Below are 23308 nucleotides of genomic sequence, written 5' to 3' on the forward strand. Positions count from 1 at the left end.
TGAATGGAGAAAGTGGGAAAGAAACAGCCTACCTTCCATGTCTTCAGCCTGGCTTCTTTCTTTTTTTTTTTTTTTTTTAAGATTTTTTTTTTTTTTTTTGATGTGGACTTTTTTTTTTTTGATGTGGACCATTTTTAAAGTCTTTATTGAATTTGTTACAATATTGCTTCTGTTTTATGTTTCGGTTGGGTTTTTGGCCGCAAGGCATGTGGGATCTTAGCTCCTCGACCAGGGATCAAACCCACACCACCTGCATTGGAACGCGCAGAGTCTTAACCACTGGACTGCCAGGGAAGTCTCACCCTGGCCTCTTTCTGATAACCCTTGGCCTCTGCAAAATTCTGTTGGTGAAAAAGGGTTTGCTCTTTCCTTATCAAATGGTCAACTTACTGAGAATTTCTTATCCCAACAAAGATTTCATTTCTCATAATACTATGCAAATGAAAGAAACTTAAACAAATGCCCAGTGGACACGGGTGCCCCACAGGAGAAATATTTTCAGAGAAAGAGATCAACTTCTGTCTTGATCTCTACTATAGAAGAACATATGGAACCCTTTTTTCTCTTTATTTTGCTGTGGCTTAACAACCCTATGCCTAATAAAATCTCTTAAAGTCAGACTCAGAATTGAGACGTACTCTCAAGCATCAATGCTTTTTGTCATGCTGCCTCCAGTTTGGTGAGAAGGGAAACATAAATTTTACAGGACAGGGACTTTGTTTGATTAACCCAGCACTAATCTGGTGCCTCCATAGGTCCTCAATAAATGTTGAACGAGTGAGTAAGTGAAAGGAAGGGAGAGGGAGTGACTAGAAGCAAAGCTCATTGGGTGTCTTAAGACTTGAAGAAAGACTTTTCTAATACTTTGATAATAATTTCCTGTCTCAAGATAAACTAACTGTTGGCAAGAGGAAACGAAGCGAAGATGATGAGGTTCCAGTAGGTGTGGAGATGGCAGAAAATACTGACAACCCTCTAAGATGCCCAGTCCGACTTTATGAGTTTTACCTGTCCAAATGGTAAGTGATTTTCCTCTGAACTAGATATAACACGCTGCAAAAAATAGTTAAAATACTATAGATTTCAGAAATGTAGCTGGTCTGTAACTCTAAACAAGGATTTACTTATAATTTTATTTTTTCCCTATTCTCATATCTGCCTGGATTTTGAACCAAGAAACAAATTGCTTTACCTTGGTAATTTTTTTTCCCAAAAATCTCTTGAAAAGCAAGAATCACTGCCATTGTTTGATCTTTACAACTGTTGCTCAACTTTATGTGATATCTAAACTGCTGTGAATTTATTATTTATATAGAAAAGAAGGGGAAAAGTTGTAGTACTAACTCTATATAAATAGGAAAACAATTTATTTTTAAAGAATTGATATTTTTTGAGTGGTGTTTTTCTTACAGAAACTTTATGACTTTAAAGAGTTGTAAGATCCACACTAAAGCATTTTTTTCTCAAAGAAATATAATCACTGGGTTTGTTCTTTGATAATGTGTATTGAGTGCTCTTGGGATTCATTCCAGGATATTGGGCACTGAGGATATGTGGTTCTCAGCCATAGTGTCACATGTGAGTTGAATTTTTTGTTACTCCTGGTAATGTTTTAAGTACTAAAGTTTGAAAGATTTACATTTTGTCATCTATTAACATTATACTCAGTTTCAATCCAGTGTGATTCTTGAGTGTGGGAGAAAAAATACAGAGTTACAGGTTGCTCCTGGAGCATAAATGCCTATAAACTTATTTATCTCTGTGGGTACATTGTTTATTAGTCACAGTATGGAAAAGTTGAGAGCCATTATATTTAAAGAGTAGTTACATATTTCCTGTACTCTCTGATCCCAGTTTTCTTTCTTTTTCTTTTTTTTTCCTGTGGATAGTTCTGAAAGTGTGAAGCAGAGGAATGATGTGTTTTACCTTCAACCTGAGCGCTCCTGTGTTCCAAATAGCCCCATGTGGTACTCCACGTTTCCAATAGACCCTGGGACCCTGGACACCATGTTAACACGTATTCTCATGGTGAGGGAGGTACATGAAGAACTTGCCAAAGCCAAATCAGAAGACTCTGATGTTGAATTATCAGATTAAAGTGGAAGTGGGGTTCCTATTTTCATACACGTTGGTATGCACCAAACTGTGAATGCATCCAGCTTTGGAAAACGATCTATAAGTCCAAGTCCTCTTGACTTGATTATAAGATAATGGAAAACAGACGACTCGTGAACCACAGTGTGGATGTACAAATGAAAATTGAAGGAAAGAATATGAACTGAGAAATGTTGTTCTTTGGCAGTGATATAGTTCTTAGACATCTTCAGAATGACTAACCAATTTCTCTGAGTGGTGCATAATCTTATTTTGTTTGGGAATAACAAATTGTGGAATATTTTTAAGGAAAATTGTTGTATAAAACTCTACCATAGTAACCTTAGACCTTAGAGAGGTAGCTTTGGAGTGAAACCTTGGCTGCAGTAGGCTACTTGGGCAAGCCCTATGTAAAAGTCAGGGGAGATATCAGTACAGAGCTAAGAGTGGCATCAGATGAGGACTGTGGGACCCAGACTTGAAGACCCAATAAAAATACTCAACTTTTTTTAAAAGGTAGAGAGTGAAGTGGTCTTGATTTTGATTTTCACTGCCAAGCCAATTCTGTGAAGGATAGAAGCCTCTGGTGCTTTTGCCATGGGGTCCCTCAAATCAGGGAAAAAGGCCTTCACTGATGTTCATGGAGTAATGTGTCCCTTTCACTTTCTGGGTCTAGCCTTCTCAGCTGTGGGTCTGGATGTGGGTAAATTAAGTTCAAGGGGCTGAAACTCTGCAAAATGATTATGCACACAGAAAATCTGTGGAGCCCATTAGACCCCAAGTGTCTTGAAATGTTTGTAGAAAACCCACTAAAATGCCCACTTCTCTGGGTGTCAGCCTTTATTGCTGCTGTCTCACAGCATGAGCTGTGGTACACAGAAATGGGGGTTCTCCTTTTGTTTTCATTTTATCCCCAAATGGCAGCTTTTCTCCCATTGTTTTATCTTCCTGTTTCCCAGATAATTCCTATTATTTTGTCTTTTGCACCAGTTTCTGGAGGCCCTTGTCATTTCAAAAAGAAGAGTCTCTCTCCTTACTCTGGCAAGCCTGTGGGTGATTCCACAAAGACACAGTGTTACTTAGCTATCAGGATTACGGTAGAAGAGGTCCTAGTATATTCCTATATAAAGCATTTGGAAGATGAGCTTGTTGCCCTAAGAAACTTGAAAATAGGATTTTGGGGTTAGGATACAAAGACACGGACTGTCTTTCATATCCACAAGCAGGTCTTCTTATAGCATTATTCCAGACTAGCTGTTTTAGTAGTTCTATGAGGATTGCAAGTCCTGGGTGTGTTTGGCATATGGATCCTTCTTCTTCATCTCCATTCTGTTTCTTCCCCACAAAATTTTGAATCAAAGCGTTATATTGGCCAATCACAGAATTTCGTTAGCTGAGGTTAATTTGACCCTTTAATAGAAATGAGAGAAGTCTAAAAAGCCTCTTAGAAACTTTAACCTTGAAAGATTTTACAATATGTCCCATTTTTCAGATGGGGGTGACAGGTTGTTTTTGTTTTTTTGGGTTTTTTTGAATAAATAAACTCTTAACTACAATAAAAAGTTAAAAGTAGGCCTTTTGACATTGTGTACTTACGGTTCTGTCCCTCTGCCTGTAACAAATTTTGTTTTTGTTACCAAGAACTATGTGAAAGAAGTAAATCTGCCCCAGTTCTGTATGATTAATTCCATCTGTGTTTGTCATTTCTGACTGGAAAACTTACTTCCAGACCTTGTTTGATATGGAGGAAAAACAGTTGGATTGTCTGATAAGTCTGCCAATAAACTATCCAGAAACATCAGGTGTAATAGTCCCCACTATACAAATTTTATGGTTTATATAAACACTAATATTTCCCCTTCTGTAGAAAGACAAATATATGGCATAGTAGATAAACTATTATAAAACACCAGAGAGAAAAAAAAATTCTGTATCTTTTAATTGAGAACAGCCAATATCCAGGTAAATGGCTGTACCAGGATGTCAACTGCATGTTAGTCCACAGAGTTGTCCAGATCCTGAATTAATTCGTAAAAGAAAATATTAATTATTGGTCATTCCTCATAAGCATAGCCATTGATATGTGTGTCTGGTTATTTGCTTTTTAAAATTTTATTAAAATTATGTTAAATTACATTTTTCCCCCCCAGGGGAGAAAAAATACCAAACAAGAGAAAACATTAAATTATCCATTCTGTTCTTTTTTTGTTTTTTTAAACACTTGGGTTTTCACCTTGCAGAAACCACAGAAATATTCCCTTAGAATAAAACAGTATATTTGTATTTGATGGGTGAATTATTACTTTTTGTTATGTCTTGAAAGAATTTAAAATATTTTTTCCTGTTTGACCCTATTGGTATGACCCAACAGATGGCATATTACAAAGAAAGAGAGCATTTTTCAGAAAATAAGTTGTTTGATTTTTACTCAGTCCAGAAAACATACTGTTTCACTGCAAAATCTTTTCAAATTTTTTTTCCCATCAAAGACTTGTTCTGATTTTTAATCTATTAACTATATTCAAAGCCCTGAAAGCTAGAAGTATCATGTATATATTTCATTTCAGGCAGACTTTTTTTTTTGAGATTCACAAAGCTTGCCTCGTTCAACTTGAATCATTTTGAAATCATGAAATTAGAATAAAGAATATATCCATTCTTAAGTATAAATACACATTTAATTTGGGAATGTGAGACTAAGTGGCATTTTCCTTAGACTCTAGAGCTATATTGGTATTGTGCAAATATACCTTCAAATTCCACATAGATTGTTTCTATCTACCTGCCCTGTGGCATTCCTAATTTTGTATAGTAGGACTTTTGCAAAAATGAAATTCTGTAAATGAATCCCGGTTTTTCTAGTAAATTCAAATTTTAATTTTCCATGCAAATAGAAAAGTTCCCTATGGTTCTGAGTTGAAATTTTAGGAAAGAATTAAGCAATAATACCCCCAACTCCTCTTGTCTGTCATCATCATAATTTATTATCATCATTGAAAAACTAATAATTGAGAGGCATTGTTACAGAGTGGGGAGATCAGAAGCTTCGGAGCCTAGTCTTTCTACTTACTGTTTGTATAGCCTTAGGTAAGTTACCTAACCTCTCTGTGCTTCAGTTTTCTCATGAAGTGAGAATAATAACTATTTATAACTTGTCCCTGGCACATGGTAGGTTTTCAAATGTCAACTATTTTTTACTATAACATATGCAAATTCTAGGCATATAGTAAAATTTTAAATAAGTGCTAATTCCCCCACTACAGCCTGAATTTTCACTAAGTTGAGTGCTTCAGATTGTGCAAAACGTAATACCCAACATCATCAGTTCTATATATTTGAATCAAATATTTAGAAAAACTAAATACTATATACACTAAATCATAAGTTCTTCACTCATGTGTTTATATGCATATGAATTGTAATCAACATTACAAAAATCCATTGATACACTTCACTGCATTGAAGAAGGTAAGAAGTAATACATGGTATATCAATGGATACAAGAAGAGCATGTGATATAGTTTATCTTTTTTTTTTCATTGGAGAAACTCTTAATCTGTGAAATTTCTTTTACTTGGTAATGGTTATATACCATCACATAGGAAGAAGACAGCTGTACAGTATACATCTTCATTCTTCTTCCTCATTACAGAGCCCCCATCCTCTCACATTCTGAACCGCCGTAGCTTCCTGGTAAGAGACTGTATTTTCCAGGCTGTCTTGCAACTAGGTGTAAACAAGTGACTAGGTTTTGACCAGTGGGATGGAAGCAGAAATAGATAACAACCAGGCCACATCCTTAAAAGGAAAGAGCCCACCCTCCTCTTCTAATTTCCTCTTTCCCATGCACCAGAATGTAAACGTAGTCAGTGGTCATGGCAAACCAGTTTTGTCCGTGTGGGAAAGGGCAACGTATCTTAAGCACATTAACCTCGTGGGGCAGCCACTTATCTCCTGAACTGCCTACTACCTCAGACCTTCACATAAAAAAGAAAGAAACCTTCCATCTTACTGAAGCCATTGTTATTTGGCCTCTACTAAAGTAGCCAAACCAGTATCCTAACTAATAGACCTACTATGCCCAGTATCATGCTTCTGCTTAATGTAGAACTGGAAGTTCTGATCCAGACTATAAGGAAAGAAAAAGAAACAGCTTTTCAATATTGGCAAGTGAGAAGTAAAACTCATTATATTTGTCCTTATTTTCAGATGTTCAGGACATCTATAAAAAACCAAGAGAGAATTCCCTGGCAGTCCAGTGGTTAGGACTCCATGCTTTCATTGCTGTGGGCCCAGGTTCAATCCCTGGTCAGGGAACTTAAGATCCCACAAGCCGTGCCACGAGGCCAAAAATAAAAAGCCAAAAGAAACAACATACCATTAAACATAAGTTTAAGGCTGCTGACTATAAAATAAGTTTATAAAAACTTCAGGCATTTTCCCACAAGAGCAATAGCCAATTAGATAATGTAATTAAAAGGAAAAGATACTATTCACAGTAGCTATGCAAGCTATAAAGTATTTAGTGATTAATCATATCTGTCAATAAAGGATGACAAACAGATGACAAGCTCAGAGAAGATACTTGTGTAAAACCACCAAAGGATTTATGCCTCGAATATACAAAAAACTGCTAAATTGTAAAGAAAACTGAACAAAGAATGATAGTTCAAAGATGAGGAACCCAAAAAGGTAACAAATATATGATCATGGGATTTTATATATATATTTTTTTTAACAGATTATTTTTTACATTTATGTATTTATCTATTTTTGGCTGTGTTGGGTCTTCGTTTCTGTGCGAGGGCTTTCCCCAGCTGTGGCAAGCAGGGGCCACTCCTCATCGCGGTGCGTGGGCCTCTCACCACCGCGGCCTCTCTTGTTGCGGAGCACAGGCTCCAGACGTGCAGGCTCAGCAATCGTGGCTCACGGGCCTAGCCGCTCCACGGCATGCGGGATCCTCCCAGACCAGGGCCCGAACCCGCGTCCCCTGCATTGGCAGGCAGATTCCCAACCACCACGCCACCAGGGAAGCCCAGTCATGGGATTTTATAAAAGAGCTGTCACTTTACATCCTTAAGACCGGCCAAAATTAGAAAAATGGATAATGCCAAGTGGTGGTGGTGATGTAGGGACAAAAAAACCCTTACATATTGCAAGAATAAGTGTAGAATGCGTATATCCATTCTGTAGAGCAATCTTAAACATCGAGTTAAAGAAGGTTGATAGTTTTTACTAAGAAATTTCCCCTTTCCTCTCATTAAATAAATGATTAATGTTATTAAGTGGTCTTTTGTGTGTGTGTGTCCATGTAATTTTTATCCTTATTCATTTGCCAAACTACCTTGATGGATTTTTCTAATATTGAACCATCCCTGCATTCCTTGATAAAATAATTAATGGTGATTTTTAAATATATATATATATATATACTATTGGATTAGATATATAATTTTTATCAAGTTAAGGATATTACCTTCCATTCCTAGTTTGCCGTCAGTTTTTCTTTAAATTATAAATGTGTTAAACTTACCAAACGCTTTTTTTGGATTTTTCTATATAGTCATCTTACTTTTCTGTCTTTGTTAATGTTGTGAAGCACATTGAATGGTTATTGCATCCCTTGGATACACCTTTGTTAAGTTAATATATATATACTGTTAGATTTGGCTTGCTAATATCTTACTTAGTTTTTGTTTTGTTTTTACATCTATAATCAAAAGTGAAAAATTTTCTTCCCTTGAACTCTCATCTGATTTTGGAATCATTGTTAGGAAAAGAAGTAGGCAAATTTTATTCTTTTTCCATTTTGTGGAACAATTTATATAAAACTTATATTACTGAAAGTGTAGTCAAACTATAAAACTTTTAATTCAGTTTATTTTTCAAAATTCCTCTGAGGGCATATCTTTGCCATTTTGGTTTATGTAATGTTCATTGGTCTATTCAAGTTTTTGATGTCAATTTGGATTTTTTATGTTTCTCTATAATTTTCTCAGTTTCATCTGTATGTTCAGGTTTATTAGCATATGGTTCATAATTCCTTCTTCCATTCTATATTTTTTGTTCTTTTCTGTTTGCATTTTCTTTTTCTTGATCAGTCTTTTTTCTTTTTCTTTTTTTCTTCCTTCTTTCTTTTAAAATTTTTATTGGAGTGTAGTTGATTTACAATGTTCTATTTCTGCTGTATAGCAAAGTGAATCAGTTAAACATATACATATATCCACTCTTTTTTAGATTCTTTCCCATATAGGTCATCACAGAGTATTGAGTAGAGTTCCCTGTACTATATGGTAGGTCCTTATTATCTATTTTATATATAGTAGTGTGTATATGTCAATCCCAATCTCCCAATTTATCCCTCCCCGCCTTCCCCCCCTGGTAACCATAAGATTGTTTTCTACATCTGTGGCTCTCTTCCTGTTTTGTAAATAAGTTCATTTGTACCATTTTTTAAGATTTCATAGATAAGCGATATCATAACGGTATTTGTCTTTGTCTGACTTATTTCACTCAGTATAACAATCTCCAGGTCCATCCATGTTGCTGCAGATGGCATTATTTCATTCTTTTTTATGGCTGAGTAACATTCTATCGTGTATATGTACCACATCTTCTTTATCCATTCATCTGTCGGTGGTCATCTAGGTTGCTTTTGTGTCCTGGCTGTTGTAAATAGTGCTGTAGTGAACATTGGGGTGCATGTATCTTTTTGAATTACAGTTTTCTCTAGGTATATGCCCAGGATCATATGTTAGCTCTATTTTTAGTTTTTTAAGGAACCTCCATACTTTTCTCCATAGTGGCTGTACCAATTTACATCCCCACCAACAGTGTAAACGGGTTCCCTTTTCTTCACACCCTCTCCAGCATTTATCGTTTGTACATTATTTTATGATGCCCATTCTGACCAGTGTGAGGTGATACCTCATTGTAGTTTTGATTTGCATTTCTCTAATAATTAGTGATGTTGAGCATCTTTTCATTTGCTTTTTAACCATCTGTATGTCTTCTTTGGAGATATGTCTGTTTAGGTCTTCTGCCCATTTTTGGATTGGGTTGTTTGTCTTTTTGTTATTGAGCTGCATGAGCTCTTTGTATACTTTGGAGATTAATCCCTTGTCAGTAGCTTTATGGCAAATGTTTTCTCCCGTTCTATGGGTTGTCTTTTTGTCTTGTTTATGGTTTCCTTTGCCCTGCAAAAGCTTCTGCGTTTCATTACACCCCATTTGTTTATTTTTGTTTTTATTTTCATTACTTTAGGAGGTGGATCAAAAAAGATCTTGCTTTGATTTATGTCAGAGAGTGTTCTGCCTATGTTTTCCTCTAAGAGTTTTATAGTGTCTGGCCTTACATTTAGGTCTTTGACCCATTTTGTGTTTATTTCAGTGTATGGTGTTAGGGAGTATTCTAATTTCATTCTTTTACATGTAGCTGTCCAGTTTTCCCAGCACCACTTATTGAAGAGGCTGTCTTTTCTCCATTGTATATCCTTGCCTCCTTTGTCATGGATTAGTTGACCATAGGTATGTGGGTTTATCTCTGGACTTTCTATCCTGTTCCACTGATCTATATTTCTGATTTTGTGCCGGTATCACACTATTTTGATTACTGTAGCTTTGTAGTATAGTCTGAAGTCAGGGAGCCTGATTCCTCCAGCTCTGTTTCTCAAAATTGCTTTGGCTGTTCGGGGTCTTCTGTGTTTCCATGCAAATTGTAAAAGTTTTTGTTCTAATTCTATGAAAAATGCTATTGGTAATTTGATAGGGATTGCACTGAATCTGTAGATTGCTTTGTGTATTATAGTCATTTTGATAATATTCTTCCAATCCAAGAACATGGTATATCGCTCCATCTGTTTGTGTCATCTTTGATTTCTTTCATCAGTGTTTTAGAGTTTTCTGAGTATAGGTGTTTTGCCTCCTGAAGTAGGTTTATTCCTAGGTATTTTAATCTTTTTGTTGCGATGGTAAATAGGATTGTTTCCTTAATTTCTCTTTCTTATCTTTTGTCATTAGTATATAGGAATGCAAGAGATTTCTGTGCATTAATTTTGTATCCTGCAACTTTGCCAAATTCATTGATGAGCTCCAGTAGTTTTCTGGTGGCATCTTTAGGATTTTCTATGTACCGTATCATGTCATCTGCAAACAGTGACAGCTTTACTTCTTCTTTTGCAATTTGGATTCCTTTTATTTCTTTTTCTTCTCTGATTGCCGTGGCTAGGACTTCCAAAACTATGTTGAAGAAGAGTGGTGAGAGGGGACATCCTTGTATTGTTCCTGATCCTAGAGGAAATGTTTTCAGTTTTTCACCATTGATAATGGTTTGTTATATATGGCCTTTATTATGTTGAGGTAGGTTCCCTCTATGCCCACTTTCTAGAGAATTTTTTCGTAAATCAGTGTTGAATTTTGTCAAAAGCTTTTTCTGCATCTATTGAGATGATCATATGGTTTTTATTTTTTAATTTGTTAACATGGTGTATCAAATTGATTGATTTGCCTATTTTGAAGAATCCTTGCATTCCTGGGATAAATCCCACTTGATCAGGGTGTATGATCTTTTAATGTGTTGTTGGATTCGTCTTGCTTGTATTTTGTTGAGTATTTTTGCGTTTATGTTCATCAGTTATATTGGCCTGTAACTTTCTTTTTTGTGGTATCTGTGTGGTTTTGGTATCCGGGTGATGGTGGCCTCATAGAATGAGCTTGGGAGTGTTTCTTCCTCTGCAATTTTTTGAAGAGTTTCAGAAGGATAGGTGTTAACTCTTCTCTACATGTTTGATAGAATTCGCCTGTGAAGCCATCTGGTCCTGGACTTTGGTTTGTTGGAAGTTTTTAAAATTACAGTTTCAATTTCAGTACCCGTTATGGGTCTGTTCATGTTTTCTATTTCTCCCTGGTTCAGTCTTGCAAGATTGTACCTTTCTAAGAATTTGTCTGTTTCTTCTAGGTTATCCATTATATTGGTATATAGTTGCTTATAGTAGTCTCTTATCATCCTTTATATTTCTGTGGTGTCAGTTATAACTTCTCCTTTTTCATTTCTGATTTTATTGATTTGAGCCCTCTCCCTTTTTTCTTGATGAGTCTGGCTAAAAGTCTATCAATTTTGTTTATCTTTTTAAAGAACTAGCTTTTAGTTTCATTGATCTTTTCTATCGTTATCTTCATCTCTAGTTCATTTATTTCTGCTCTGATCTTTATGATTTCTTTCCTTCTACTAACTTCGAGGCTTTTTTTTTTTTCTTCTTTCTCTACTCGCTTTAGGTGTAAGGTTAGGTTGCTTATTTGAGACTTTTCTTGTTTCTTGAAGATTGTATTGCTATAAACTTCCCTCTTAGAACTGCTATTGCTGTGTCCCATAGGTTTTGCTTTTTTTTAAAATATTTATTTGGCTGTGCTGGATCTTAGTTGCAGCACGCAGGGTCTTCGTCGCTGCATGCGGGATGTTTGTTGCTGCATGCAGGATCTTTTTTTCTTTTTTTTTTTTAATTTAAGTTGTGGCATGCGGGATGTTTCAGGTTTCAGTTGTGGCATGTGAGATCTTTAGTTGCAGCATTCGGGATCTAGTTCCCTGAGCAGGGATCGAACCCAGGCCCCCTGAGTTGGGAGCGCAGAGTGTTAAGCCACTGGACCCCCGGGGAAGTCCCCCCACAGGTTTTTGATCATGTTTTCATTGTCATTTGTCCCTAGGTATTTTTTGATTTCCTCTTTGATTTCTTCGGTGATCCATTGCTTGTTTAATAACATATTATTTAGTCTCCATGTGTTTGTGTTTTTTTACAGTTTTTTTGTTTGTTTTTGTTTTAACTCATGTAATTTTTTTTTTTTGGTAGATTGGAGTTTTATTTATTTATTTATTTATTTATTTATTTTATTTTTGGCTGTGTTGGGTCTTCGTTTCTGTGCGAGGGCTTTCTCTAGTTGCGGCAAGCGGGGACCACTCTTCATCGCGGTGCGCGGGCCTCTCACTATCGCAGCCTCTCTTGTTGCGGAGCAGAGGCTCCAGATGCGCAGGCTCAGTGGTTGTGGCTCGCGGGCCTAGTTGCTCCGCGGCATGTGGGATCCTCCCAGACCAGGGCTCGAACCCGTGTCCCCTGCATTGGCAGGCAGATTCTCAACCACTGCGCCACCAGGGAAACCCCTACAGTTTTTTTTTTCCTGTAATTTATTTCTAATCTCATAGCATTGTGGTTGGAAAAGATGCTTGATATGATTTCAATTTTCTTAAATTTACCACGGCTTGATTTGTGGCCCGATATGTGATGTATCCTGGAGAATGTTCCAATGTGCATTTGAGAAGAAAGTGTATTCTGCTGCTTTCAGATGGAATGTTTTGTAAATATTAAGTCCATCGGGTCTAATGTGTCATTTAAAGCCTGTGTTTCCTTATTGATTTTCTGTCCGGATGATCTGTCCATTGGTGTAAGTGGGGTGTTAAAGTCCCCACTATTATTGTGTTACTGTCAATTTCCCCTCTTATGGCTGTTAGCGTTTGGCTTATATATTGAGGTGCTCCTATGTTGGGTGCATATATATTTACAATTGTTATATCTTCTTGGATTGATCCCTTGATCATTATGTAGTGTCCTTCCTTCTCTCTTGTAACAGTCTTTATTTTAATCTATTTTGTCTGAGTATTGCTACTCCAGCTTTCTTTTGGTTTCCATTTGCATGGAATACCTTTTTCCATTCCCTCACTTTCAGTCTGTATGTGGGTCTCTTGTAGACAGCATATATATGGGTCTTGTTTTTGTATCTATCCAGCCAGTCTATGTCTTTTGGTTGGAGCATTTAATCCATTTACATTTAAGGTAATTATCAATATGTATGTTTCTATTGACATTTTCTTAATTGTTTTCAATTTGTTTTTGTAGGTCTTTTTTCTTCCCTTCCTCTTTTTCCTTTGTGATTTGAATGACTATCTTTGGTGTTGTGTTTGGGTTGCTTTTTCTTTTGTGTGTGTGTATCTCTTGTAGTTTTTTGGTTTGCTTTTCCCATGAGGTTTTGATACAGCAGTCTATATGTAAAGAAGGTTGTTTTAAGTTGCTGGTCTCTTTCCTACCTAGAGAAGTTCCTTTAGCATTTGTTATAAAGCTGGTTTGGTTGTGCTGAATTCTCTTAGCTTTTGCTTGTCTGTAAAGCTTTTGATTTCTCCATCGAATCTGAATGAGAGCCTTGCTGGGTAGAGTATTCTTGGTTGTAGGTTTTTCCATTTCATCACTTTAAATATATCGTGCCACTCCCTTCTAGCCTGCAGAGTTTCTGCTGAAAGATCAGCTGATAACCTTATGGGGATTCCCTTGTGTGTTATTTGTTGCTTTTTGATGTGTCTTATCTATCTTAAAAATCTTTTTAAAGAACCATCATTTGGTTTTGTCAGTCTTCTCTTTTCCATCTCTGATTTTATTACTGTTTTTCCTCTCTTTTCTTCTTTTTTTCCTCTGTTGTTTATTCTTTTTTTCCATCATTTTTGCCCTAAATTGCTGGTTTTTTAAAAAAGAATTCATATTGGGTCTCTTAAATTTTTTATACATTTATGTATATCAGTATAGAGTCATAGATTCCTATTTTATTTATTAGGTTATAATTCGATACTCATTTATTTTGATACTCAAATTGTCCTAGATTTAATCAATGGAAGCCCCTTCTGGCTGGCTTCTTTGTCCTTCTGACATGTCCCCATTATTTTTTCAGCATTTAGTTACTCAAAACCAGATGTTCCAGCATTATTTTGTACTTGACCTTCCCCAGTCTTAGACTCAGCCATGAAGCCCTAATGCCTGAGCAACTGGTATGCTTGTTGCTACAAAGATAAAATTGTTCCTATGCCCTGTCAGTGGATAGACTCAATCAATCCATAAGCAAATATATACACGTTTATATAACTATATACAACTCTACCATCTATCTGCCTATCATCTATCTATCTATCTATCATCTATCTGTCTATCATATATCTGAACCTGTGAGTTCATACCAGTTCTTCCAATTTGAGTTCAATACCTTGGGAGAAAGCCTTCTCCCTTTCCATGTTCATAAATCCTTTCTTAAACACTGAGAAATCTGTCTCCCATTATCCTCAATATATATATTTATTTTCTCAATCAGTTAACGTAATCAGTTTCCTATTCCAGTCACCCACTGTCTCACTTGCCCTGTTGCTGGGCTGCTTCACTGTGGCCCCCTTCACCAGTGGGCTTTCATGGGCTCTAGGCCCACCAATTACTCCCTTTGCATGCATTTACTTCCTCAAACACTAATGTCCATTCAGGGAGGGCAAGTGAAGATGGAAAAGAAGGGGTGAGTCTGTCTTCAGTTAAGTTCAAGATGTTTACATTCATTTTAACCACTGCTATTAAACCATATTTCTGCTGTTATTTCACAATTTCCACTTACTGTACTTTTTCCCCCTTGCTTTCCACTGAGTAGCAATAGAAAATTTTCTTCTACCTGTTTAAAAGTAATACATTCTACTTTTTTATTGATGTTAATACTAAACATGCTTGTTTACCCCTATTGGTTTCTTTAACTGTCATCTAAATCTTCTTCCTAGTAAGATTTTGGTCTTCCCAACCCTACCATATTGATATTTTTTAGAATTTTGGCTCTGGATTGTTAATATACTTCATTGTTTTCCTTTCCTTCCCCTTCTTCTCTTCTCTTCCCCCTTCCTCTTCTCTCCTCCCCACTTCCTCTCCTTTCCTTCTAGCTGTTTCAGACTACAGATCTTCCTCAACTTACGATGGTGTTATGTCCCAATAAACCCATCATGAGTTGAAAATATTGTAAGTTAAAAATGCGTTTAATGGGACTTCCCTGGTGGCACAGTGGTTAGGAATCCACCTGCCAATGCAGGGGACACGGGTTCGAGCCCTGGTCTGGGAAGATCCCACATGCCACGGAGCAACTAAGCCCGTGCACCACAACTACTGAGCCTGCACTCTAGAGCCTGCGAGCCACAACTACTGAGCCTGTGTGCCACAACTACTGAAGCCTATGCACCTAGAGCCCGTGCTCCGCAACAAGAGAAGACACCACAATGAGAAGCCCATGCACTGCAACAAAGAGTAGCCCCTGCTCACGTCAACTAGAGAAAGCCCTCGTGCAGTAATGAAGACCCAACGCAGCCAATTAATTAATTAATTTTAAAAAATGCATTTAACACACCTAACCTGAACATCATAGCTTAGCCTAGCCTACCTTAAAGGTGCCCAGAACACTTAAATTAGCCTGCCTTAACATTAATTGGGCAATACCATCTTACACAAAGCCTATTCTATAATAAAGTATTGAATATCTCATGTAATTTATTGACTATTGTACCGAAAGTGAGAAACAGATGGGTTGTATGGATACAAAATAGTTGTGTCGGTTTTTTACCCTTGTGATCGTGTGGCTGACTGGGAGCTGTGGCAGCTGCCACTGCCCAGCATCACGAGAAGGTGTCCTTCCACGTGTTGCTAGCTCAGGAAACGATTAAAATTCAAAATTCAAAAGATGGTTTCTACTGAATCTGTATCACTGTCACACCATCATGAAGTTGAAAAATCTTAAACCATCGTAAGTTGGGGACCATCTGTACAAACTTTGCCAAAGTTTTTATTTGCTCACCCTTACTTCCTGTATGTCTTCCCTAGATGTCTAAATTTATTTGCTCACCCTTACTTCCTATATGTCTTCCCTATATGTCTAAATTTGTTTTTCATATTTAACCACTTCTAAGTATATTTTAGGTGGCTCTATTGTGAAAAAATTCTGAAGTTTTGTATCCCTGAGAATATTTTTTATTCTACTTTCATGTTTAAATGGGTTTGTTTTGATATAAATTTTGGGTTCAAAATTCTTTTCCTTCAGCATTTTGGAAACGTGATTCCCTTGTCTTCTTTCATCTAAGGATACTGTTAGGAAACCTAATGTCAATCTGATTCTTGCTTCTTTGTAATTGATCTGCTATTTCTCTCTGGGAGCTTTCAGAATTTTTCATTTTCTTAGGTGGTCTTAAATCTCTTACCACAGTGTTTCTGGTTGTACGTTTTCCTTAATCATCCATGAGTTCCTTCATCTTTCTTTAATTCTGATCAACCTATTCTCATTATTTCTTCAAATATTTCCTCATTTTTTTCTCTTGTCTTCTCGGACTCCCATTTATTCAGATGTTGGCACTTCTGCTCTACTGCTGGACTGCTCTGTGTGTGTGTGTGTGTGTCTCTTCTGACCATTTCCTGCTTCCTTTTGGTAAACGACCTTGAGATGATGCTCCAACTAATTGGTTTTGACCTGTATCTGTCCCTCTATCCCATTCATTATATTTTTCATACTTCATATTTTCACTTGGTTCTTGTTCCTCCTTCATATTGCTAATATTTTCCTGTATTTTTATTTGGTTTTATTTTCAGTTCTTGGTTAGAGAGTATATGTTTAGTTTGCTGTCTTTGGGGGCCAGGGGTTGTATTCTGGTTATTTTGGCCTGTGAGCTCATGTCCCTCCAGAGCATTAGCTCTTCTGTCTGGTAGTATTTATTGGTGAAAGGTCAAGGCCGTGCTCTATGCTGTCCCTTTCAATTAAGAAGGGGAAGGTCATGACCTCCGGGTACCTCACAGTCACTGTCAACCACTTTACCAGTAACTGCTCAAAGATTTACTTTCAGAGCCTTAGGAAGAAGCAGCAATTCCTAATTGTCATCTACCAGCCCTGGGGCTTTGGAGGGGGGAAAGGTTTTAATCCCAAGAGCAGCTACCTAGCCCACCCCCTCTTTTCACCCCAGCAGAGCTTTTGGGCTGACTCGGTAGTGTCCTTCTGACACCAGTGACTTGGCTGTGTGTCTCATGTTCAGCAAGAGTAAACAACTCACTGATGTCCTACCTGCCCTTACAGTTTCTGATGACCTTCAGTGTCCTAGGCGTTCTTAACAGGATTGGGGGAGATTTCTTGTCGGTTTGGTTTTTGGTGGTGGTTCCTCAGATTTATGCTATTTCCTAAGGTGTATTGTTTTCCTAGGGTTAATTTTTGAGGAAGGGAGCCAGTAGCCTATGCTACTTCATTGTCTTAATAGGAACCAAAACTCCCAGTATATCTTTGCTGTCCTTTTATTTTCAATCTCTGTATGCTATATTTTAGGTGTCTCTTGTGAATATAGTTTTACAGGTATGTCCCATCTGTTAACTTCTGTTTGGAGGTGGTAGTGGTGGTTGTTTTAATATCCAATCTGACAACTTCTGCCTATTAAGTGATCAAATTTTTAATGCTGCAGTTTTACCTCTATTCCTGCTTTCCGTTTGGTTGATTGAAGTATTTTAATTTTTTCTTTCCTCTTCTGGTTTAGATATTCTAGTTCTGACTTTTTAGTGGCTTACTCAGTATTTATAACATGAACACCTAACTTAAACTCTAAAGTTAATTAGCAATTTTACTGTCCTATGAAAGGACCTTAGATTACTTTCATTTCAGTTACCACCCTACCTCTATCTTAAATGGCATTCATTGTTTAGTATTTTAATTCCGTCTTTTTATTCTTCCCCCCAAGTAACATTACCTGGGAACTTATTCGGCCAGGTTCCCTTGGAGTGTCAGCTCAGCTCAGCAGTGACTAGATCCTCTTCCCCTCTTCAGCTGGCATTTTTTTTGAGAAGCCATCTCTTCCACATCCCTGGCTTGGTCAGTCTATGCCGGGCTCTGTGTTCATCATAGGCACACTTTCAAGTGCATGCCAGCCACCATAAGATGACATGGGCACTTTTGGAATGCTGAAGTTGACAGTGCTTTTCCAAATAAGAATATGGCATTTTTGGGCTTCCCTGGTGGTGCAGTGGTTAAGAATCTGCCTGCCAATGCAGGGGACACAGGTTCGAGCCCTGGCCTGGGAAGATCCCACATGCCGCGGAGCAACTAAGCCCGTGAGCCACAACTACTGAGCCCACGTTTCACAACTACTGAAGCCCGTGTGCCTAGAGCCTGAGCTCCACAACAAGAGAAGCCACCGCAATGAGAAGCCCACGCACCACAACGAAGAGTAGCCCCTGCTCACCGCAACTAGAGAAAGCCCGCAGGTGGCAACGAAAACCCAACGCAGCCAAAAATAAATAAATATATAAACAAAGAAATTAAAAAAAAAAAAAGAATATGGCATTTAATAGATCCAAAGAGTACCATGTTTAAAAGCGCTTCATGCTTTTGATAGAGATAGCTTGAGATTTTTGAGCAAAGGTAGGGATAGAGTGGTGTCTGTGGTTTCTCCAGAGCTGCCTGTTGTTGGCATTAATCACTGATGAGCACATGCAGATTATGGGCAGCATGACGGGAACCCTCTTTGTCTGAGGCACAGGTGTTTGAGACTTGTGTTTTGTCTCCATGTAACCCATCAGAATCAGAAGAGTGTTATAAAACGTAAGATGTACTGAGCCTGCGCGTCTGGAGCCTGTGCTCCGCAAAAAGAGAGACCGCGACAGTGAGAGGCCCGCGCACCACGATGAAGAGTGGCCCCCGCTTGCCGCAACTAGAGAAAGCCCTCGCACAGCAACGAAGACCCAACACAGCCAAAAAAAAACAAAAAAAACAAAACAACAACAACAACAACACAAGATGGCTCTACAGCCTCATGAACTTGTAAGCAAGTAGGAGGCAGGAGGTTGAGTGCTGTATAGAGTGTAGAGGCACATGAGTCACTGTAGCCCCAGATGTAGCCCCGGGTTTTAGAGGAGAGAGATTCTAGGCTGCTAGGAGGCAGCCTACTTGAATCTAGTCTACTTGAAGGCTGGAGGGCATTGCCTGGGGGAAAGCTTAAACTGCTCTAAGGGGATGGCACTTTATCTGCTTCAATATATTTAGCCAACTAATAAATGCCAAGAAAAAGCATGTGACTCAGATCTTCCCATGATTCAATTCCCCATTTTGGGCTCTACAGTTCAAACTGGGAGCCCAGGTCTGACTCCAAGTGTATATTGACATTGTATTTCTTAATGGCACTGGACTCCTTCAGAGATTCAGGGTGTGTGTGGTTACCTGCAGATTACAAAGATAATGACTTTCCTCCATGTAGCCATATTTCCAGTTGAATACTAAAATGCTGTAGTCATTTACAGCACAAAGTTTGAATTAAACACTTCTTGCACTGGATTTGTCCTGGCTCTTCCTTTAAGCTTTTTAAATTTTATTATTATTATTATTTTTTAATCATAGAAATGGGTGTTTGAAAATCTTCAGTTTTCTGGGCTACAAGATATAGTAACAATTGAGATACTGCCTGTCAACAGATTGGAAGTCCCCCCCCCCCACAGATCTAGTTTAAGTTTCAGATTGCTGCTGATTATTCCTCTCCAAGCCCTCAAATTCCCAAACCACACACTACAGGTAATCATACCCCCGAGGATCCCTAAGCATGTTGCCCTTATCCTAAGGGAGGATCTGAGTTATTACTGTCTGCTCTTCAGAAAACAAAGAGCATGTGACCTAGAACTGTATGGCCAAGACGGTGGTATGCCTTAGTTCTCCAGCTGCCCCTCCTGCAGCCCACGTGGCTGTCAGAGAGCCCTGGGCTGAGGCACTTTGTCAACCCTGCTAGCTTACTTGGGCCCAGGGAGGCCTGTCAAAGGAGAGCCTGGGCCCACAATCTTAACACCAGCCATTAGTTTTTTTGTTGTTTGGCCGCAATGGCATATGGGATCTTAGTTCCCTGACCAGGGATCGAACCCATGCCCCTTGCGTTGGGAGTGCAGAGTCTTAACAACTGGGCAGCCAGGGAAGACCCCTACTTTTTTAAAAAAAAATGCATTGGCTAATACAATAAAGTTCATTTCTCTCATCACAATCCAATGGCCATTCTGGTAGAGCAGCTCTCTTCTAGATGGTGGTTTAGGAACCGGGCTCCCTCCACCATGCATGTCTCTCCCATGGCCTCAGAGTGCCCCCGAGTGCTCCTCTGCATCTGGCCAGCAGATGGAGGAGGGGGGAGTCACACAGAAGTTTCTAATGGGTCAGGGCTGAAGATGGAACACCTCTCTTCTGCCCATATTGTGCAGAAGGCTGGAGATGAAGTGAGTTGTGTGTCTCTGAAAAGGACTCTGGTTTGGCAAGCAGCTGATCTCTGCCACACCCAACTTCAAGGTCTCCCTGAGGGTGGTTCCCTCTTTGTCTCCAAATCCAGCTGGTTTGCAAGTCTTTTGAAGCTGAGCTGCTAAGGGCCATTTTCCCCCTTGTCAAGGGTATGGTATGGGTGCACAAATATTCTGAGGAATTAATAAAAGATCAGTTACATCACAATAACCTATGGGGTGTGGGTTCCAGGCATCAATATGTTTTAAAATTTGCACCAGTGATTCTAACGTGCAGCCAGTGTGAGAACCACTGATGTCGATACACAAGAATGGGATTAGTTAGAAGTGGGGAGAGGAACAAAGATGGCGGAGTAGAAGGACGTGCTCTCACTCCCTCTTGCGAGAACGCCAGAAACACAACTAGCTGCTGGACAGTCATCGACAGGAAGACACTGGAACTCACCAAAAAAGATACCCCACATCCAAAGACAAAGGAGAAGCCACAATGAGACGGTAGGAGGGGCGCAATCAGAGTAAAATCAAATCCCATAACTGGTGGGTGGGTGACTCACAGACTGGCGAACACTTATACCACAGAAGTCCACCCACTGGAGTGAAGGTTCTGAGCCCCACATCAGGCTTCCCAACCTGGGGGTCCGGCAACAGGGGGAGGAATTCCTAGAGAATCAGACTTTGAACGTTAGTGGGATTTGATTGCAGGACTTCGACAGGACTGGGGGAAACAGAGACCCCACTCTTGGAGGGCGCACACAAAATAGTGTGCGCGTCGGGACCCAGGGGAAGGAGCAGTGACCCCGGGAAAGACTGAACCAGACCTACCTGCTAGTGTTGGAAGGTCTCCTGCAGAGGCGGGGGGTGGCTCTGTTTCACCATGGGGACAAGGACACTGGCAGCAGAAGTTCTGGAAGTACTCCTTGGCATGAGCCCTCCCAGAGTCTGTCATTAGCCCCACCAAAGAGCCCAGGTAGGCTCCAGTGTTGGGTTGCCTCAGGTGAAACAACCAACAGGGAGGGAACCCAGCCCCACCCATCAACAGTCAAGTGTATTAAAGTTTTACTGAGCTCTGAGCACCACAGCAACAGTCAGCTCTACCCACCACCAGAGCCTCCCATCAAGCCTCTTAGATAGCCTCAACCACCAGAGGGCAGACAGCAGAAGCAAGAAAATACAATCCTGCAGCCTGTGGAACAAAAACCACATTCACAGAAAGATAGACAAGATAAAAAGGCAGAGGGCTATATACCAGATGAAGGAACAAGATAAAACCCCAGAAAAACAACTAAATGAAGTGGAGATAGGCAACCTTCCAGAAAAACAATTCAGAATAATGATAGTGAAGATGATCCAGGACCTCGGAATAAGAATGGAGGCAAAGATCGAGAAGATGCAAGAAATGTTTAACAAAGACCTAGAAGAATTAAAGAACAAACAAACAGAGATGAACAATACAATAGCTGAAATGAAAACCACACTAGAAGGAATAAATAGCAGAATAACTGAGGCAGAAGAATGGATAAGTGACCTGGAAGACAGAATGGTGGAATTCACTGCTGCGGAACAGACTAAAGAAAAAAAGAATGAAAAGAAATGAAGACAGCCTAAGAGACCTCTGGGACAACATTAAACGCTACAACATTCGCATTATAGGGGTCCCAGAAGGAGAAGAGAGAGAGAAAGGGCCAGAGAAAATATTGGAAGAGATTATAGTCGAAAACTTTCCTAACATGGGAAAGGAAATAGCCACCCAAGTCCAGGAAGCGCAGAGTCCCATACAGGATAAACCCAAGGAGAAACACGCCGAGACACATAATCAAATTGGCAAAAATTAAAGACAAAGAAAAATTATTGAAAGCAGCAAGGGAAAAATGACAAATAACATACAAGGGAACTCCCATAAGGTTAACAGCTGATTTCTCAGCAGAAACTCTACAAGCCAGAAGGGAGTGGCATGATATACTTAAAGTGATGAAAGGGAAGAACCTACAACCAAGATTACTCTACCCGGCAAGGATCTCATTCAGATTCGATGGAGAAATCAAAAGCTTTACAGACAAGCAAAAGCTAAGGGAATTCAGCACCACCAAACCAGCTCTACAACAAATGCTAAAGGAACTTCTCTAAGTGGGAAACACAAGAGAAGAAAAGGACCTACAAAAACAAACCCAAAACAATTAAGAAAATGGTCATAGGGACATACATATCAATAATTACCTTAAACGTGAATGGATTAAATGCTCCAACCAAAAGACACAGGCTTGCTGAATGGATACAAAAACAAGACCCATCTATATGCTGTCTACAAGAGACCCACTTCAGACCTAGGGACACATACAGACTGAAAGTGAGGGGATGGAAAAAGATATTCCATGCAAATGGAAATCAAAAGAAAGTGTTGGAGTAGCTATACTCATATCAGATAAAATAGACTTTAAAATAAAGAATGTTACAAGAGACAAGGAAGGACACTACATAATGATCAAGGGATCAATCCAAAAAGAAGATATAACAATTATAAATATATATGCACACAACATAGGAGCACCTCAATACATAAGGCAACTGCTAACAGCTATAAAAGAGGAAATCGACAGTAACACAATAATAGTGGGGGACTTTAACACCTCACTTACACCAATGGACAGATCATCCAAAATGAAAATAAATAAGGAAACAGAAGCTTTAAATGACACAATAGACCAGATAGATTTAATTGATATTTATAGGACATTCCATCCAAAAACAGCAGATTACACTTTCTTCTCAAGTGCGCACGGAACATTCTCTAGGATAGATCACATCTTGGGTCACAAATCAAGCCTCAGTAAATTTAAGAAAATTGAAATCATATCAAGCATCTTTTCTGACCACAACGCTATGAGATTAGAAATGAACTACAGGGGGGAAAAAAACGTAAAAAACACAAACACATGGAGGCTAAACAATACGTTACTAAATAACCAAGAGATCACTGAAGAAATCAAAGAGGAAATCAAAAAATACCTAGAGACAAATGACAATAAAAACACGACGATCCAAAACCTATGGGATTCAGCAAAAGCAGTTCTAAGAGGGAATTTTATAGCTATACAAGCCTACCTCAAGAAACAAAACAAATCTCAAATAAACAATCTAACCTTACACCTAAAGGAACTAGAG

At 38.7% G+C, this 23308-nt stretch overlaps 1 protein-coding gene across 4 annotated transcripts in view; it reads left to right on the forward strand.

The window, feature by feature from the left end:
* ZMYM4 (zinc finger MYM-type containing 4) overlaps nucleotides 1-3892 on the forward strand; it is a 175596-nt gene extending 171704 nt beyond the window's left edge. For all 4 annotated transcript variants that reach the window (XM_068539487.1, XM_068539484.1, XM_068539485.1 and 1 more), the window contains 2 exons: nucleotides 890-1019; nucleotides 1890-3892. In XM_068539487.1, the coding sequence (XP_068395588.1) occupies nucleotides 890-1019; nucleotides 1890-2097 (338 nt within the window). In that variant the 3' untranslated portion in view covers nucleotides 2098-3892. The remainder of the gene's footprint in view (nucleotides 1-889; nucleotides 1020-1889) is intronic.
* The last annotated feature ends 19416 nt before the right edge of the window (nucleotides 3893-23308 follow it).

The sequence above is a fragment of the Eschrichtius robustus genome, chromosome 3, assembly GCF_028021215.1.
Source record: "Eschrichtius robustus isolate mEscRob2 chromosome 3, mEscRob2.pri, whole genome shotgun sequence".
In the NCBI taxonomy this organism is placed as follows: Eukaryota; Metazoa; Chordata; class Mammalia; order Artiodactyla; family Eschrichtiidae; genus Eschrichtius; species Eschrichtius robustus.